Below are 20373 nucleotides of genomic sequence, written 5' to 3' on the forward strand. Positions count from 1 at the left end.
ACTAGGATTGTACAGGCAATTCTGTATTAATTACAGATTATTACTTAACAAAATGTTTTTTTATTACTGGATGCTTTTCAATGATTCACACGATAGCAACTCCTCTTTGAAGAAACAATTAACTCTTTTTCAAAACCAAAAGACATGACAGACCAAAAATAACCTGATCAGTTACTCAAAGGACACTTTGGAATCTTTCAGCTAAGCTTCTGCACAATTTTACTCCCCACCACATTCACACAGTATCCAGTTCTTATACCCATACTGAGAAGATACTGATGCATAATAAAAAGTTCAGAAATCACTCAGGAAAGCACTTACAAGGATTGAGGAGTACAACTGTCCACATAAGAGTTTTGGAGAAAAACCTCATGCAGTTCAGTGTTTTCCTTTAACACAGAAAATGTCAATCTCTGCAGTTCAGGCATGTCACTACAGTCTGCCAGACAGGAATGGCAAGTTAAAAGTTCAGATTAAAAAATAAAGTTAATTCTTTAATTAATTCATTACATTTAAGAAAAGACAGTAATTAACAATCAACAACCTTCAAGTCTGAAGTGGGGTCTCCACCACAGGAAATTATAAAATCAAGACTGGTTCTACTTTTAAACTACTTAAACATTCATTTTGGGGAGTCCAACAGCCTCTGACATGGAGGAAGTGGGCAAATTGTTTGATATAGTCCTTCTGGTTCTGTGAATCCTGACTCATAAAGCAGACATCACTGTTTTAAAAGATATCCCAGTGTGAGGCTTAAGCAAAAAAAGACAAGGAACAGATCAGGACCAGGGAGAGGAAGATTCAGGTAAAAAGAAGAAACAACCTACAACTAATCTGAGAAATGCGCTTTTTTTTTTGCTTTTTTTTTTTTTTAGAACTGTAGGAAAAATAAGAAAGGAGGATAATATGTGAGAAATTTAAATACTAAACAATCACAACAGGCTCAAAGTCTTCTCAAAGCTTCTCCTATGACTTTTAAAAACAGAAATTAAAAGAAAAAGCTCCTAGTTTTCAGACCAGAAACAAAGAGAAAGCTCAGAAGTCCACTATGTTGCCAGAGTAGAAGAAAAGATGATTCCACAGGCAGACAGAGTGAGACCAGAACTCTAAAGTAGGCAGTAGGAAATTATTTATTCTTACTTTTTGAAAACTCTAAGGCTTTTACTATTAATCGTCTAAGCTATGATGGAGCCTGAGGATGAAAAAATACCACACAGTACTCTTCAGTTCTTGCAGCAGGGAGGAGGAAGAATTGGAAAGGTACAATCTGCCAGCAGGACTCACCCTGATGATAAGCAGGGTGAATGATGGTTCTTCCCCTTACAGTGCAAGAGGAATGGAAAATGTCACCCAGAAACACTGTGAAGAAACCTGAGCTACCCAAGTGTAGCCCAGCCCGTTACAGAACAGTTATTGGAAAGAGGAAGAATATCTCAGGCTGGAGAAATTGGCTGACGGGACACTCATGAAATTCAAGAAAGGGAAGAGCAAAGTTGTGCACATGAGGTGGAAGGAGCCCATGTACCAGGACAGGCTGGGGGCGGACTGCCTGGAAAGCAGCTTGGCAAAAAAGGCCCGTGAGGTCTGGTGGACACCACGCTGAACATGAGCCAGCGACGTGCACTTGCAGCACAGGTGGCCAGCAGTCTCCTGGGCTGCATTAGGAAGAGTGAGTGCCACCAGCAGGCCAAGGGAGCTGCTCCTTGCTCCCTGCCCAGGCCATGCCTGGAGTGCTGTGTTTTATACTGGACTCCCCAGTACAGGAGAAACGTGGACATACAGTAGCAAGTCCAGAGAAGGACCCCAAAGATGACAGAGGCATGTCATACAAGGAGAGACTGAGAGACTGCAGACTTTAAGGCCAGCAAAGAGAAGGCTTGGAGGTGTGTGTGGGTTGGATCTTATCAGCATGTATATAAACATCTAATGGGAGGGAGTAAAGATGATGGAGCAAGACTCTTCTCAGTGGCACCCAATTACAATGTGACAATGTGCATAAACCAAGATACAAGATACAAGAAATTACATTTAAACAAAAAAAAAACGTTTTTCTTGGGGAAAGATGGTCAAGACACTGGAACAGGTTGCTCCAGGCAGATTTTGGAGTTTCCATCCTTGGAAATACTCAAAAGTCAACTGGACACAGCCTTGAGCAACCTGCTGTAGGTGACTCTGCTTTGAGCAGGAGAAGCTGGACTAGATAATTTCCAGAGGTCCCTTCTAACCTCAACCATTCATTACTCATGTGATTCAGTGATCTCAAGATGGAAAAAACATGAAATAAAATAGAAATCACAGGAGCGTGTAGCTTTTATGAGAAAAATTCTTTCTAACTTCTTACTGCTGAATCATATATTATGAAATAATGCCTCAAGCTCTAAGGAAGGAGACACCCTAAAACCTCTCTGCACTGTGCCAGTTTCAGCTCCTTTACAGTTGCTACAGCTCTTGGACAGACTGAAATGACAGGAAGCCAGAAAAATGTTAGCATATTTGGAACACCCTTCACTTGTAAATTCCATGGATTTTGACAGCATGTAAGTGTAAATATCCTCTGATTCATCCTTTTAATTTTGTTTGAAATTGTAACATGTTGTAATTTATTAGGGACAGCAAAAGACCAAAGACAGATACTTTAGAGAACCCTTTTACTTATTATTCTCTACCATTTGCAAAGTACAGTGTTCAAAGCTCATTGTTACAATAAAGCTTCACGAAGAACTGGCAGCTACAAACTGACCTGAAAAAAAAATAATCATCATCCCTTTCTCTCAGCCTTCAAGGAAATCCCTCATATACTTCGAAGCATCTGGCATCAAAGGCCTTGGAAAAGATAGAAAACTGGCAGAACTAATGGATCGACTGTTCCTTTCACAGCTGCTGGAGCATAAGTTAACATTGACTGTATTCTCCCAGCCTGGACTGAATCTTCCATTTTCAGCCTAAATGTAAATAAATTAATAGAACTTCCAAGTAGTAAAACTGACTACTACTGACAAAATACAAAACATAAGCAGACTCTATCTAAGTGAGGTATATAACATTATCTTCATTATAGCTATATCTCTGTAATACCATTATCTTCATTAGCTTTCTATACAGAAGTAGACACTGGCACACACAGGAATATAACCATTCATATGATAACAAGTTCATGAATAAACAGCCTGCTGGTTTGTCACTTGTCTGAATGCTAGAGGGCTGCACCCGTATTTGAAAACCCAGCATATTGTAAAGACTGCGCATGCTGAGTGACAGCAGGTACCAACCAAGGGAGTCACAGCTATCAAGCCCCAGATGATATACCATTTTCTTTATCATCGATTTGTGAATACATACTACAAATGAAAAAGCGTTAGAAAAGAACATCCAGTCTTAAAATTCTATAGAACCTTCTTTTCAGGGTATTCAAAAATGGCACATGCAAGTGCCCAGGTACACGAAAACATCAAGCTTCCAGTCCCCGAAGTCCAGGAATTACGGGAAGAGTTACAGACAAGACATTGCAAAGTGCTAGGGCTGCACACTAAAGCACAGTGTGCTGGAACAGGGAGGTGACACTATTGTACTGATGTATGGGAGTAACGACCACTAACCATAAATGCACTTTAGAGTCAGGCTGAACCCTTCATAACTGAAAATACAGTGCAAAAATTTAAAAAAAAAATTAAAAAAACCCTCCAAACAAACAGAAGAAATCCTACCAGATGTGGATTGAGGCAGTCTATAGGAAATGGGAAGCATTCTGCTTGAAGGTGGCTAAGAAGGACAAGTGGGTACAAGACTCAGAACGGCTTTTAAGTAAAGAGATGTGTAAGGACCAGAGGGTGTTCTTCCTTACAATACCATCACCTGCGAAGTCAAAATCAAACATGAAAGAATTCTACCAGTCTTATACCCAGCAGGGCTACAGTTTCAGAGATACAAAAGAGACAGAAGTGCTGCTTGAAGACAGGCATAAAACTCTGATCTCCGTATTATCCAGTTATATGAAAGTTTATGGAAAAAAAACCCCAAGTAATTGTAAGCAAGTTTATCATTTTGTGAACAGGATTGTTAACGACAGCTGTCTACAAAACCCTATCTGCTGATATCACAATCTGTCCATGCAAGAGTTATTTTCATTAGCATATTAACCTCAAGCATTCAAAGTTCAAGGCAATTGCTGAGCTTCCATAAAACTTGTGAGATTTAAACAATCCAAATGCAATCCAAATAATTTTCTCAGTTCTGCCTCAGATGTTCATAAAAATCCCATATGTACTAGTTGTGTATTAATTCACTTTTGAAGACGTGGCTGTAAATTCCTAGTCAGGAAAAGCTGGGAAATGGGTTTATGAAATCCTTATCATGTTGAAAAGCTCTATTTCCAAGTATGCAGCTTGCTTTAAAAACCCCACAACTTTGTTAAAATTAGTGTGCTGCTCCATTACAGATGGAAGAAGGTGACAAACTGTCCTTTACAAAAGACAGTATTTTAGTCTTCAACACACAACCTACAGGATCAGTGAAACCTATTCTGCAGTATCTGCAATGCTCTCTCAGACAAAGGTGCCATCTTCAACCAAAAAAAGACCTGGTATAAAATATTACCATTCAGTAAAAAATCATTATTTGGTCCCTTAAGTAGCCCCTGAAGTAGAGGGCTGTGGTGAAAATTTAGCAGGCATTTTCCTCCAAATGGAATCTACGCTTCAGTACCCTAAGAGGTCTATAGTCCATGAAATTTTAACGGAATTGTTAATGTCTTTCTAGGTTTTATAATACCACAAAGAGATACTCATCATGTGCTTTCACCGCAGCAGATAAATGCTAATGCCTGGAGTACACAACACTTTCAGAGTGGTTTTGAATACAAGCCATCTTGTACTCTCTTGGTGGGCAAATTAATGGGATCAATAAATTCTGTAGTATCTCCAGATAAGACTCTTTACCTTCACAAACATGATCAAATAAATTCACAAGGTATAGAAGGGACCAGAAACAACTCATTATGTGGATTCCCTGAAAAGTTAGTCTGCTCTGAGAAATCTAAAATGTCAAACGCCTGGGAACTTTCATATGTGAACCCACACCTTAATGTGGGAAAAGTTTGTGGAAGATCCTAAAGGTCAGGTGTGAGGGCCTCCTTATCAACAAGGTCATATGTTAAGTTAAACTGAAACTAAGAGAAGGGTACTACCTGGAACCACAAACATCACTCTGATTACAGTAAATAGATTTTTAAAGGGCAAGACATTTTAAAAGTGATGTTTAAAAGCATATTTATCAGAATAATGAAATATGTACATTAAATAAGTTGTTCTCAGGGAATTTCCATAAATATTTCCAGTGTCATGAAAGTTAAAGGTACTCCAGAAAAAACATCTAGCCATACCTATCCATGTCTAATTCCCTCTGATTGGAAATAATAATGATTTCACTAGAGATTTAAAAAAAACACCACCACCACATACCTTTTTGCCTACTTTACACTGGTAAACTATGTATTTACTTTTGTTACAATAAGAAAATGTTGCTAATTGTATCTTGCCACATTTTGCTTTGTTTAGAAAGAAATGATGATTCAGAGCCTGTTAATCTCTTAGGAGTGAGATGTAAGAAAAACACCATTGTCTCTCTTTACAGGGGGAACATGCAGGCATTAAAATACATCCTTGTATCTGAGCTAAACAAACCTTGAGCAGACATCCACAGACTTGGACAAGCTTGAGAACAGAAAAGGAAATTCCTCTAGAATTACTTCAGACTTGTTAGAGTTTCGGTTTTGTTTTCATTTTAGGAGGAGGTTTTGACCATGTACAACCTCCCTTCAACCTACTTCTACCTAGGTTATCTGGCAATTTCAAGTTCCTTAATCTGCAAGCCAGCTAAGTCTACTGCTTCAAATTCTTTTGTGTCAGCTGTAGCATACCGTGACGTGCTTTCTGGAAGCACACACTCTGACTGTTTGTCCATTCGAGTTACTTAAACAAATTGCCTTCCTTTTGTATAATGTGCTGAAGTTAACAGCAGCTGAGGCTGTTCAATTATGGGACAGCACCCTGAAGCAATATTATAAATATAGCTTGAGTTGAGTTTATTCATGGTGTGATCCCGTGTTCGTTGTGCTCAGCGTGGCATTTGTGGGCTCCTGGGAGGAGGTCTATGCAGTGATGGTGTCTCACCACCAATGCTGACACCTTGGGAGTTGGTAGGAAGGAGTCTTCCACTGCACAAGACCATTCCAGCTGCAGTTTGACCACTGCTGCTGTAGTGACTCAATGGCACTTTCCCAGTAGGTGAATGTACACTATCCTGATTAATTTGAATTAAGAAAAGCAGAGCTTATTCAGCATGCTCTTCCCAAGTCAAACAACACCAATCACTCATTAAAACAAACAGATCCCCCAAACTCTCATTGGAACAATGCTATCATTCTCATTTTCCCATGTACAGGGACACTGATAAGATTAGGAGTGGCAGAGAGCAAAGCACTTCCACAGCACACAACACAGACCTCAGCAACCTTGAGTAGCTTCTGGGCAGGGAGTGAGTTGTTTTGTTTTGGTGGTTTTTGTCTCCTTCTGAAGCTAAACCCTTCCAAGAAATTCCAACAGGTGCGGTTTAGAAGATAAACCCAAAGGAATGAAGGAGTAGTTGCTATCTGGTTTCCACATTCATACAGAGAGCTCCATACTCCCTCTTCATAGATACATGAATGAGGTCACTGTCCTGCTTTTTTTCTGATTTTATCACACGGCTAAATATAATGAATTTAACACTTCCTTTTTAAAAAAGGAAAAGGTTAGGCAAATGGGCATGGAAAAAAGCATATAGTCTATCTAAGGCTAGGTTTCAGCATTATTATGCAAAACAAAAACTGTCGGATACTTAAGATACACCTAAGGTAATCAGCCCAAGAATCTGAAAATCAAAGGATTTCTCAAGGTGAGTAAAAGTATGTGCTCTTCAGAAGCTTCAAGTTCTAGCCTACGGTTTGGTGCATTTTTGGAGGTCAGATTCTGCTTCTCCAATTCCAGCTGAGAGATACCCACGTATTCTATGGTTCATTTCTTGAAAATCAACACAACTGCCCAGGGAGCTAGACACTTTCCCCATTAACTCAGGAAAACATCTTTGTCTCGCAAGAAACACCTATCAACAGAAGTTAATTTACTGATTTATTTTGTAAACATTGTGCTTTAAAAAAAATATAGACCTGATATTGGACATAATGATTTTAGCCTTGCTAAATGTTGTGCCATATATAGATTAGTTTTATGAGGCTTCCATCACAACAAAAGACCCTTTTTATTAGTGGCTACTTTATCATTTACAACATGTATGTTTAGTTACTCAAATGGCAAATTGCTTTGTGCTGTCCTTGAAGTGCATTGCATAAATATTGTATTAAAGCCTTAGCTTACACTTCATAAATAATTTATTTTAAAAATACTCTTCCATGAGACCACCAGCTGCCGAGATGTTCAGTTTTCTGGTAAAAACACGTATTTATTGCAAGTCTTATTTTAACTTGTTGAAGATTTGCTAAAAGCCACATGTGATAGATGATGTAAGAATTGTATTCAAACTAAAACCTCAGGAAGCTAAAAAGCCTGATAGTCCTAGCAGGTTTCATATCTTTGCATAAACTGTTTCACTTGCAGGGGAAAAAGCTGAAATCTATTCAAGGAAGTTTCAAGTACAATTTCTGATAACCTGAAAATGACTTATAGTATATTTTGTGATGATCATAAAAGTTAATAGATTTCATTTCACTACAGTCCTCCCTACACCATTTCCATTTCATGTTACTGCATTTAAACTGCTGTACAAACTTGTTCAAAGTGCTAGACATTAAAAAAAAAAAATCAAAGGATATTTCAGATAATTAACTTTGATGAATGAGCATATTTTAATTCATGTCTGGTAATATTCTTGTTAATGACATGTCTGCTTAGGACATCCATTAAAAGTCCATTAACTTAACAGGGAAAGTCTAATAAAGTTATCCTGGAAATTTTCTGGTATATTAACATTATGGACTTTTAATGAATATCTGCTGTAGGAATTGCTATTAGCAAGACTGCCATTCTAATTAAACTTAGGGTCTAAGAGAGTGTAAAAAACAGTATGACGATAACAACAAGCAGAAGCAGCACTTTTTTTGAAAATTACTGTAAGGGAGATGGGTACAGATCACATGCTATCAGTAATAGCTATAAATTACTATGTTGTGGCTTTTTTTTTTCGTAGCCTGCCATCCAATATACCCATATCAGGTGTCATCTTCACATAATCAGTTGCTGAGGCTCCCATTTACTTGTTAGTTGTTGCAACTGAGCAGTACTGAAAGGCTAGCTACGCCTTTCAGAAGGGTAAAAGACAGAAAATTTAAACACAGTTTTTCATTACAATGCAAAGTAACAAGTGTACTTAGGAAAGCTGTGTCCTATGGGCACCCAGCCTTGTTATCAACCCATCTGAAGCTTCAAGTTCTGCTACATTTCTGCTGACATTCACAATAATAGAGGAAAAGATTTTTTTATACATAGATATCTTTTATGTATATATATATATATATATCTTTTTTTATATATATTTAGCTTTTTATGTATATGTATAAAACAAGAAAACTCCCTGACGCACCTATTTTTTCATACTTATCCTTCACCAAATCTTCCAAACCTATCATTTCCCAGAAAGTGTCATCCCAACCTCCATCTGGAGTGTACGTCCACTTGCACACTACTGTACAGAGGGACCTAGAAAAGAGACAATACAGCACGGAATCAGGCAAATGAACAGATTTGGTTTTAAACTTGCGACTTGAAACAACTTTGTGCAAAATGATCTCTTCATTCACTGGTGAAAAATTCCAAGCACAAAGCTACCATTAAAAAAATGGTTCCTGTTCGGAGTGATGTCTTGAGATACCTTAAAAGGACCTTATGTTTAAGATTCTTCTATGCTGAAACAATTCCTAGTCTGGGCACTTCATTACATAAATCAGTCAAGTAACAGGTCATGCATATGCCTAGAAGGCAGCATAGCATGAACAAAACAGCAAGAAGCTCAGAGAAAGATTCCTGCTTTTCCAGGCTGTACCTAAACAGCGATGTTTTGCACACAGCATTTCCTTCAAAAAACTTTCTATTACTTATGTTCAAGCTGAGTTACAATTTTCAGGAGATTATGGACGCACTGATAATTAGGTTAAATGGCACTGCTTCAACACCTGCAAGTACAAAATGATTTTATCAGATGAACATGCACAAGCCAATTGCATCCAGCTACCAAAGCTTCTGCATAGCATGTGTTCAAGTACCATCACTAGGTCCGTATTTCAGCAGAAGTCAATGACAATTCAGTGACATGCTGAAACAGCATTAGCCATGAAGCAACTGAGTGTAATATAAAGTTCTTGTTTCAGGTCTCGTTACTGAATAAACTGATGCTAAAATTCCCTGACAGTATGGTTTCACGGGGCGGACTACAGGAGCAGAATACAAACAAAAAAAGAAGAGCACTTGCAGAAATGTCTATCATAACAAATAGAATGCTTTTCTCCTAAAATGATCAAAATCCTCAACCTCTCATTCCCCCCAATACAAATAACATTCCTGAAGATTAACTATTACACAGACTGTTTTCTGTCTGAACACTAAGAGTCATCTCAGAAGATCAGCATTAAATTGTGCTTGAAAAGTCAATAAACTAAAAAGTATTAAAAATGCTAAATACCACTGAAAACTTCAGCTACCTCTTCCCTTGGGAACTACCATACCATCAAGCATAAGACATCTCAGATGCATTTGAGGGAAACACATCATCGTAACTGTTCTCAAAGAGAAATCACTTTCAGAGGAATTTTCTTTGTGAGTCAATTTTAGCCAAGGTTTTAATAACATAGTAACAGAAACTAGCAAAGAAATCAGCAAAAAACAGAAAAAGAAAAGCTATTTTTATTTACCATGGACAAATCAAAGATAAGGCTTCTAGACACTGAAACGGTACACATAGTAAAGCCAATTAAGAAGAGGAAGAGCCTGTTCACACAGCTGGAAAACTATCTGGAACTTGGATTCACCATATTTTGGCAGTTTACAACAAGAACCAAGGATGTACAAGTGAAGGCAGGATTCTCACAAGGTGGGACGGCTAAAGGCGCTGTTCTCAGTGTACATCCTCTTATGTGACACTGAGTGAAGACTGGCTGACTATATGGACTCCCCACACTCCCACTTTCTCATCCAGGACAGAAATGTACCTTTTAAATACATCATGTCATTCTGTTCTTTCAGAGTGACCATGTTTTTACCACCAGAGGACTGGTGATGTTCACTCACAACCCCACTGTTTATAGGGGTGCATTGTTTGCTCTTTGCAACCAGAGAACTTATTAACATTACACATTTTGGGGAAAAAAAGAAATAGAGATAACTATTTATAAACACCATGGAGATTATTTGAGGGTTACTTTCCAAACAGTTTTCACACACACACACACACACACACACTTTTTTCTCACTAAACAGTTTAAGAATAGACCAGACAATTACAATTTAGTGTCTGGTTTGAAAACAGAAAAGCATGTGACCTGTAACTACAGCAATGACAATGTTGATATAAGAAATTCCAGTTTCCAAGGATTTAAAAGACAGACACTGAAATGTAATTAGGACCTTTGACAAAAACTGTGTGAATAAATTCTAGGCTGAAGAAAATACTGGGGAAAAATGAACATTTTCCCCAAATCAGCTCAAACCTCTCATTAAAAGGAAAAATAAAGACAGGATACTTGAAATAAAGATCATCTCAACACTTCAGGAAAAAATTCTAGACATAAAGAGTAAAACAATAATGTACCAAGGTTCCCCAAATATGGTAAATACCAAATCATAACAAATTATCATCAGAACCGAACATGTATTTTTCTAATTAGATCAATGTTAGGAACTATTGCTACACCCTGAAAAATGCTCCAAGGACGAGAGCTAAATGCCACGGCCCCCCACTTTCAAAGATCACGAAGCAACTCCCTCGGAGTTGCCATGCTTATCCAAAGAGAAATGTGAGCAGCCTTGCTGGACTCCAAGGAGCATGTTTTAAACAGGGGGTAGCTCTTCCACACAGCCCCCTCTGAGGAACACCACATTACATACGCAGGCCCACCGAAACAGCGTGAATGGGACACCTTGGCCCTCGCCATCCACTGAATTCCAGCATCTCCGAGCTCTCTTACTGCCTATGGCTGGAGTGAACATACTCTAGTATGAAATGGCAATGGGGATGTGATTTCATCCTACTTGCATAGATCTACAAATGCAAAGTGCTTACAGAAGAAGGACAAATTGATAATTTCTGGTTGAATTTTTAATACAATATAGAAAACATGAACTGGGAAGGACACCTTTTCCCAAATGAATTAACTGGCAGATCTGTATTGGAAGGTTCTGATATGAAGACCAACTTCAAATCTGAGCTAAAACACTAAGCCATCAGATTTTTATTTTCATTGCCACAGCAGGAACCTCAAAACACTTGTTGTAAACACAGTACAAGCATTTACACTTCTCTGGAACTTAAGCTCCTTATTCCACCCTTGCCACCACTCAATTGCAACGTAAAAAGTACATGTTTAATTGAACAATGTAGCTTTATCCAAAGCCCTAATATCTTACATAAAATATTATACTGCAGAATGTCTTTCTCAAGAAAAAAGAATTTATTTGACATGCCTGTAATGACAGATTAACTTCACTACATGCTTCAAAAGAACCTGGATGCGTTGAACTCAAATCCCTGCCACTTACCTGATGAGGTGCTCTAATAATTACACACAGCTGCTCAATTTGTATACCTAGAGAGCTGTAGGCACATGTAGAAAGAGCAGTTTGCTCATGGGTTTTCCACTTTTGAACACCAATGGCATAGATATTATTAGCTTTATGGGCCATCACTCAGAAATTTGCCTCTAGAGTATCACCCTGAGAAACTGATAGCACAACTCATAACTTGGAAAAACTGTATCCAGAAAGGCATTATGGTAAAGAGGAAGCCAAGGAATCAAATCACTATACCTACAAAGAAAGCCTCAACTATTAGAAAAATCTGTATTTCACAGCAACTCCTAAACTTTATGAGATGAAGGGCAGACATTAAACAGAAACAGCACTGATACTCACTGTGGTATATCCCTTTTTTTCCTAACTATTTGGCAGTATTGCCTCAATTATTTGGCCATAAACACCAGACTTGCACTAGCTGAAGCTGGATGAACCAGATGGATGGAAGCAAATGTTCCCCTTACTTCACTACCAGGATCAACCGGGTTCAAAGGTGCTGAGTTAACAGGCAATCATCTAGGCAACAGTCCTCTCCCAGCTGCCTAATCTAACGCAGGCCTTGAGCAGACATGGTGCGGAACCCTCAGCAGCACAGGCCATATTTAGCCAGGCTGAAATACCATGAATTTGAAGACTCTTTTCCTCAAGCATATTCCAAATACAATGAAATGAAAGATTTCCTTTCTCTGTTCGGAACAAAAAGTTTTGCTTAGCATACTCCTACTGAAAAAAGCAACCCTTTTGTATGGAAATTTTTTATTTTATTTAAACCAGATTTTCACAGGAACATGATTATGTTTAGAGTTTCTTACAAATTCTAGTCTACAAAAAACTATAGGATTTTACTTGCATCCAACAGCCTAAAGAAAGAAAAATCCCTGCCACATTCATTATAAAGTAGATTTGGCTGGGCACAGCTTATTACACAATCCTTTCTATTACTGTTTAGCTCTGAAGTTTTGCACATCTCTTGCTGAGGACTGACTGCAGATGTGCTGAAGTCCTGTATGACCAGAATCTCAGCACACTGGAAAAAAACACCAGCAGTATGTCCTCACAAGAAAACCATGAGGTTCAGGGAGTCAGCAGTGGTTGAACACACACTGATAATTCCCAAAATGCTGTCTGGAAGGTACTATTTGCCCCACTAACTTTCAAAAGGATCCAGGGCAAGTAGACTCATGGCCAAAGCAACTCAGGTGCTCAAAGGTAGTTGATATGTGGCTCTTCCCACACTGTCTATTCATTCTGAGTATTATCTCTCACTCTGTTGTACTTCTTGGAGACAAGGAAATTGGATACACTTGTTAAAAAATAGGTAATACTGTATGGTCTTAGTTATCTGCATAAAAATGTACCTAAAAGATAAAGGTCGCAAAAACCTTCTCCACATCTACTTAAGAATTGCCAAAGTTTTATGCTTTGGTCCGTTCTTTGCTGACACCATCTCCCACACTCCAAAAGGGATAAAGGAAGCATGGTCGTGACTACCAATTCTGCAGAGATTCTGCCCTGCCTGGGAGAATACTTGCTATCTTTGACAACAAAATACAGTTCGGTGTGGGGGTGTGCTGTGGTGGTATCCCATAACTGCAGCGGTCTGCTGAAAGTAATCATGATTTTGAGTATAGGTTAATAAAAAAGTCCTACTAACAAGAATAGTTAGCAAAAGAAAGAGTTTTCCCCTGAAATGTAACCCCAGTAAGGCATTAATACATGAGGTTGGTACAACACCAATATGATACCCTCTTATTCAGGAGGGTTGGTATGATACTAGTTAGGCCTGGAAAAGGAGTCAGCTACTGGCTTTAAAGGCAGAGAACCCTGTCTTGATCAGCTGGAAGTGAATGGAAGCTTTGCACTTGATTCCAAAGCAAAAGGATCTACTTCATTCATTCTTACTGCTCAGAAATGAATTTAAGCTCATGAACATAAATAATTTACTGGCATCACAAAATATGTTCAATGGATCACTTCCACGAAAACTGTCTTTGCAACCTGGCTGTCGTACTGAGGGTGGCTTGATGGTGGTGAACTACGAGCAACTGCACCTGCTGAGGACCGTACCAAAGCTAAGCCCTACAAAGGCTAGCATAGGGTACAGTGAGTTCCCAAAAGGAATAGCATGCAGGAGGACAAAGTAACTTTCTGTGGTCTGTTGGCCAGATTTATTTAAAGCTACAAAGCCTGAAGAACTAAGAAAACTATGTGACATTCTGAAGGCCAGAAGGAGACCTGAAACAATGGAGTGTGACTGTCACAACATCAAACATGTTTTTTCTTTTGTTCTGCAAACTGTAAATTCAAAACAGATTTTGAATTCAAACTGAAAACCAGGGTTTAGGTCCTGCTCAAGTGAATTTCTCCACATGCTGACATCTGGACCAAGCTGTCAATGTCCTCCCAGATTATGCACCCCACAGTCTTGAGGCTTTTTACAAAAACGAGCAATTCACTGCTCTAACACAGTCACAGATTTGACTGTGTTTTTTGCAAACATGTTCCAGACAAAAAATTAACACACAGCACAAATCCTCCCAGCATCCAGGCTTTATATTAAATAGAACTGGGCATTGGTACTACAAAAGCCTGAAATACAGCAGACGTTATCACGGAACAATAGGAAACATGTACTTATTCTCAGCTCCATTATGGCTAGTGTCATATACATTAATAAATGACCTTTGAAACAGAACCAGATTATGAGATCCACATACACGGCTGGTATTTCTACCTGCCATCAATCTCTCTGCCTGCTTGGTGTATTTGGCAGCTTTGGGGGAAATGGGAAAAGAAGAGGGCAATTTGTCCTAAGGCAATACTTCTCAGGTAACAGGAGAAAAAACGTGACACCCAGTCAGCTAGTCTTGAAATGTGTAAAAAGTATTGGATACTGCCCATATTAAGTGCTAAAAAGAATCAAAGAGCAGTGGGTTGAGTTCACAGCGGTGCGAGAAGTGCTGCACCTGTTGTCACTCAGTTACTATAGTAGATCTCTCAGGCAGATTAGTTTGAAACCACAGGGCCAAGTGAGTCTGGGTGTGCTCTATTTCACATACACTGTCTGCATTTTACTCATTTCGCCTATTCAACAGCTCTTTAATTGCATGTACACAAACCAAAACATGACAGGGTCTGGTCCATGCACCCAACCGTGCAAATCCCAAGTTCCTAATATTTACAACACACCACTTTTTATTATTATTGCCTTTGAACCAAAGCCTATGAAACTCCTGCCTGCTCAAACGCACTGTCTTAGTACAGCAGTGCAACCTGATTCTTGCCTGAAAAAGTTTTCTTCTAACAAAACATTAAATGTGCCAAACAAAAAAGACAGGTGGGGAAGCCTGTTCGGGACAACTAGCAGACACATTCTAGTTGCACTCAGAGGCCTTGACTTTCAGTCTTCGCATGTCTGAGGCCTTAAACCTAGCCAATAAAGGTAGCAAGCAAATTACTGTAATCAGTGTTAGCAATTCTACTATAGCTTCATCCTTTCTATGCTCTGGTAACACTTATCATAAATAATAAAAAGTAACACAACTGACATTTAGATTTCTTAAAAGAAGTTATATGCCACAGCCAAAGCGAAGCTTTCTCCCCATTTTGAAATTTTCACTAAAATCGCAGAGAAAAAAAGAAGATAGATAATATAAATAAGTATGTATATATTTATATAAAACTCAAGGATTAATTTCCTCCTTCTGTATGATGCAATGAAATGCCAGTATTTATTAACATTAAGGTCAATGGCAATTTTGTCATATTTCACAAACTCCAGTTTGCAACATTCAAGAGTTAATGTTCCAAAAATTATTTGGATGTTAATTTTTCTGTTTTCTAGAAGTCTTCATTATCTCAGTTGAAACATCATCATCATCATGAGGAAAACTCAATCTCAGAAAACAGCTCTTCAGTTTCAAAAAATAAGGTTTTAGTAGAAAAGACTCATTTTTGCTAGAAGTGTGTAAGTTTGGTAAAAGATAGCAGTACACGAACTGGCTAACCCAGAAGACAGTGAACTGCTCATGACTATAAGCTGGATACATTGAAGCTAATGATGATGTTGGTATTTGACTATATACCTTTCCAAAGCCTTTCAGGGCATTTTTTTGTTGTTGTTGTTGAAAAATATTATATTGTAGTACTATATCTGGCTGAAAGATTTCACACGTCTTCTTTAAAATCTGTGTTCAAAGTATTTGTTTGACAAGATACACTATTCCCTCCATTTTTTTCTGAACACTGCTGACTCTGTGAACTTGTATGATCCTAACAGACTCCATTACAATCAACAAGACTAAATTTTGGTTTTGAAATTGTGAACTTGTATTCAGGAGCTTTACTGGCCTCACATCTGGAAGGTCAGAAGTCTCCCTGGACTGGTGGCACAGCTTTTATTTAAAAATGTGAAACGGGTCTCCCTTCCTTTACCGTAAATCTCCCTGCCAAAGCACAGTCCATGGCAGAGTAATGTACTCTTCTAGGTGAGAGGAAGGCTCTTATGGAACAGCAGCTACATCGCAGCCCTCGAAGGACTGGTATCCATCAAGTGTCTGACCAGCGGAGGTAGGCATTACCCCAGTACTTCAAAACTTACTTATCAGCCAAAGAAATGCATAGGGCTGCAAGAGGTAATGGCATTTGCCCAACTTCCACTGAGGTGAAATGAGGAGTTTCTCTTTCGAACTTTAGAGATATTAGATCAGACTTCCTCACTGCTTGAGGAAACGTATGCTACAGATCCAAGCACAAAAATGGTCTCTATGGCTCAAAGGGCAGCTGTCCCGAGGCAGGTGAAACAACCACAGACGGCCACGACTGGTTTTCTCATGCAGCAAGCAGGAGCTCTGACTCTGGCAAAGGTTGCATCGCATGAAGAAAAGCACTAGCTAAACTTGTTTCACAAATACTGTCTCCGTGCCCACTTGCTGGCCAGTCCCATTTCAGTATTATACAAGTTCTCAACAATAGCCAGGAAGAAAATACCAGAAAGCAATTTCTTGTACAAGCATAACATAGTCTCCTTGCAGATTTTTTTCAGGACCTCAGCAAGATGGGACATTTCAAGGCAGACACTACCAGGGGCTTTTAGGCCTTTTGTCAGGATACAACATGTAAAAGCAGGACTCGACTCTACCAAACGCACACCACCATGCCTGCATGTTAGAAGTCCCACTCAGCCCTTAGCAACAATCAGTGGGCAGGAAAGAAAATTTTTCAATTAGTAAATCAAGAAGTTAACATAACTTCTGTAAAGGGGAAAAGGGAGTAATTAACTCAAACCTCACTCAAGTATTTGGTGTTCATGCTGTAACACTTAGGAGGTTTTTGGCTGGCTTTTTAAATCACAGAATTTTCTAAGCAAGCATGTTGCTTACTTAAAGGGACAGATTTTATTGTATGAAAAAGACAATTCACATTTGCAATTTTCTACACCCACATCTATAATTAATCTCCTCTGATTACAGCCACTCCCTGACAAGATTCCATGTTATATTTAAACTCTGGGTGCCACTTTGAAAGAAAAAAAAAGAACAATAGGATCATTTTCAAAGACTGCATAGCAGCACAAGGTTTCAAAGCAGCAAAGTGCTTTAAACTCTGGTGTCAACCCACTGACGACCCCAACCAGAGTTAAGAGTGACCTCTAATTACCACCACAATAAGCACAGAAGTCTCTTGAGAAACAAAGTGTAGATGTTTCCTGTACTCCAGAAAAAGTATGAGACTGATACTGTATTACACAGATAAACCTCAAAATGACATACTGTTGGGAAAACCATTTCTGCAAAATTCAGACTCCAAGGATCAACCTACATATGTAAAATGCTGTGTTGGATAAGTTACCTTAAAAATGTAACTTCTATATGTCTTGCTAGAGATGTGAAAGCATGCATTTGATATACAAGTATTGAAGGAAAACTGGCATGTTTTACTTTTTCATCAATACATACACACACACACATATTTATACACAGATATTTATTTTGGATTGGGAGAATGTATCTGTTTGTAATTGTTTGCTGTAATCTATTTAAACCTGTCCTTTAAAATATATAAATAAATGCATCAAACACTGCAAATGCCAGAAGAGTCATGCAGAGAAGGTGAATCACACTAACTACACTGAGATTACATTTCTTTTACTAGTTGTAACAGAGTCTAATAAAAAAAAAAAAAATTATGTTCCTCTTTAGGAACACACTATGAAAAGATTTAGAAGATTTAAGGCTCTCAAATGCAGTTTTCCTAGAAGAAGTTATGTCATCAGACCTGAAGGGAACCACCCATCTCAAGTGCAACATATCGAGTCAGATTAATCCCTTGTGTACACCCAGTAATTTCAGCGGATTCACACCAGGGATGCATTTAGCTAAACATGTTGAGTTGGACCAGAAAGTATAAAATAAGAATATTTTATCCACCCACATACGCCTCACCATGTCATGAGGCAAGGGGAAACAAACAGTCAGCAGACTGCCTGCTTTTTTATTAATTTCATTCTGTATTATATTACAGACACCCAACCAAGATTCAAGCCCATTGTCCTCAGCATTGTTGAAAAACACATAATGAGACACAGTCCTAGACACAAAAATGTATTGTCTAGACAAATCAGACATAGTATGTGGGATTGGAAATACTAATCTATTCCCTCAAAAGATGGCAAAGAGAGGCAAAAGAAATTGAGTGACCTGGCCAAGGGTCGAAGAGTAAACCTCATTCAGACCCCTGAATTGAATCCTGAAGTCCAGAGACTCAGTCTGCAGACCCATTCAGATACCATGATGCTGAACATATGAAAAATCTACCTATGCACAGCTGCAATCTAAATCTTTAAATATGAGACTAACAAAAAGTGTGCACATATATAAAATTGAATCATTGTAAGTTTTAAAAGCTTAATAAGCAGAGGAGAGATTATAAAAACAATCCAAAAATGGCAAGACAAATTAAAAGCAAAACTGGAAATAAAGCCCACGTATCTAGCTGCTCCAGCCCAGCAGCCTGCCCTCTGGACATAACTCCTGTCATTATGCAACATCAGCAGTGCTTCAGTTCAATTTATTCAGAAAAATACAATCTTACAAGCTCAGTATTTCTAGCAAACTGCTGTTATAGGAAGTCAAGTATCTATTTCAATTAAGAGCTTGTACTTAAAAAAAACACTTTCTCCTGTTACCTTCTTCAGGCTGTTAAAACTATTGCACAATTAAAATGGAAAGTATCAGTATAGAGAGCCGGTATATAGCCTTCCTCTGGAAGTCTAAGCTTGAAGAACTTCACCGCCATTCAAGGCTTCATCAAACACTCAATGAAGTTAGTCAAAAGATTAAGCAAAGACTACAAGTAACTGAGAAAAAGGAAGCCAGGTTTCAGGCAAGCTCCCTCACCACCGCATGGCTTTTCACAGGGCGAGATTACCCTCTCCAGCAACAGAAATATCTCCCAGTGCAATACCGGCAGGACACCGCTACTCACATCCACACGGGCACCACCTAACACATCTGTCAGCACCAGCTGGTGCTTCAGCTGTTGGCTGTCACACAGCCACACGTATTCTCACATCTTTTAGCTGTATTAGAACAGATTTTATTATTCCACGGGATTGGCATCAGCGGGCTGTAGGAAGATTGCTGTTTATCCTTCTACTGTGTGAAAAGTACACAGGGGACATGCACAACCAACACCCATGTTTAGGGAGCACAAAGGCTTAGGAAGTGCTGTGGACTTTTCCAGTGGTTTAGAAAGTGTGGCATGATGCTGAGGGCAACATCTGCCCAGCAGCCACGTGGGCATTGACACTCTATACACTGACTAGTAAAGTAAATCTTCACGTGAGCAACACCGCATGATGTGGTTTATGCTGTTTTCATATAATTGAGTAGAATTAGGATGGTGAGGGGAAAAAACCACCTTCACAGCCCTAACATTGATATTTTGAGAGAGAGAACTATTAGTCTAGAAATCTCTTCACAAGTTCACTATAAAGACACATTTTACTAATTAGTAAGTAAATAATGTAGCACAGTACTTGAACACGTGCACAAGTATAAAGACCTGAAGAAAAGTCCGTAGAGTTAATGGGAGTTTTTACCAGCTTAGTCAGACTATGCTGAACTGGAACCTTGGCTGTCATGCACTTGTGGCCAGACAAAGCCTAAGTGAAACCAGAACAGAAGCAGAGAAATTGCCAAGGGTACTGCAATAAAAGAAAGTTTTAATAACTGTATTTTGATGCAGGCTGATCCGCTTTCACGTGCGCAACTTCAATACTGAGCCCTCCTTTACTCAGGTAAACCACCAAGTCTTACTCAGGTTAGGAAGACAGGATTTGGCTACCATGTGCACCTATATCAAAGATGCACATCCGAGATTCCTACACAGTCAATGAGGTGTGTTACCTCCCATCACAAAAGTCAGCTCAGTCAATATATATTCTTAAAATCATGTCATTCCTAAACACTACATAATTTGGTCAAAATTTACAGACATTAGCATCAATTTTTAAAAAAAATTTTGATGGTTTGATTTTAAA

The 20373-nt window shown here is 38.7% G+C and overlaps 1 protein-coding gene across 20 annotated transcripts in view; it reads right to left on the reverse strand.

The window, feature by feature from the left end:
• The window catches only part of FGGY (FGGY carbohydrate kinase domain containing), a 325624-nt gene that overhangs the window by 81552 nt on the left and 223699 nt on the right, over window positions 1–20373 (reverse strand). For all 20 annotated transcript variants that reach the window (XR_008824735.1, XM_056356585.1, XM_056356584.1 and 17 more), the window contains one exon: window positions 8632–8747. Coding sequence is in view for 19 of the 20 variants with exons in the window: in XM_056356585.1 (XP_056212560.1) it covers window positions 8632–8747 (116 nt within the window). In the remaining variant the exon portion in view is untranslated. The remainder of the gene's footprint in view (window positions 1–8631; window positions 8748–20373) is intronic.

The sequence above is a fragment of the Falco biarmicus genome, chromosome 11, assembly GCF_023638135.1.
Source record: "Falco biarmicus isolate bFalBia1 chromosome 11, bFalBia1.pri, whole genome shotgun sequence".
Classification (NCBI taxonomy): domain Eukaryota; kingdom Metazoa; phylum Chordata; class Aves; order Falconiformes; family Falconidae; genus Falco; species Falco biarmicus.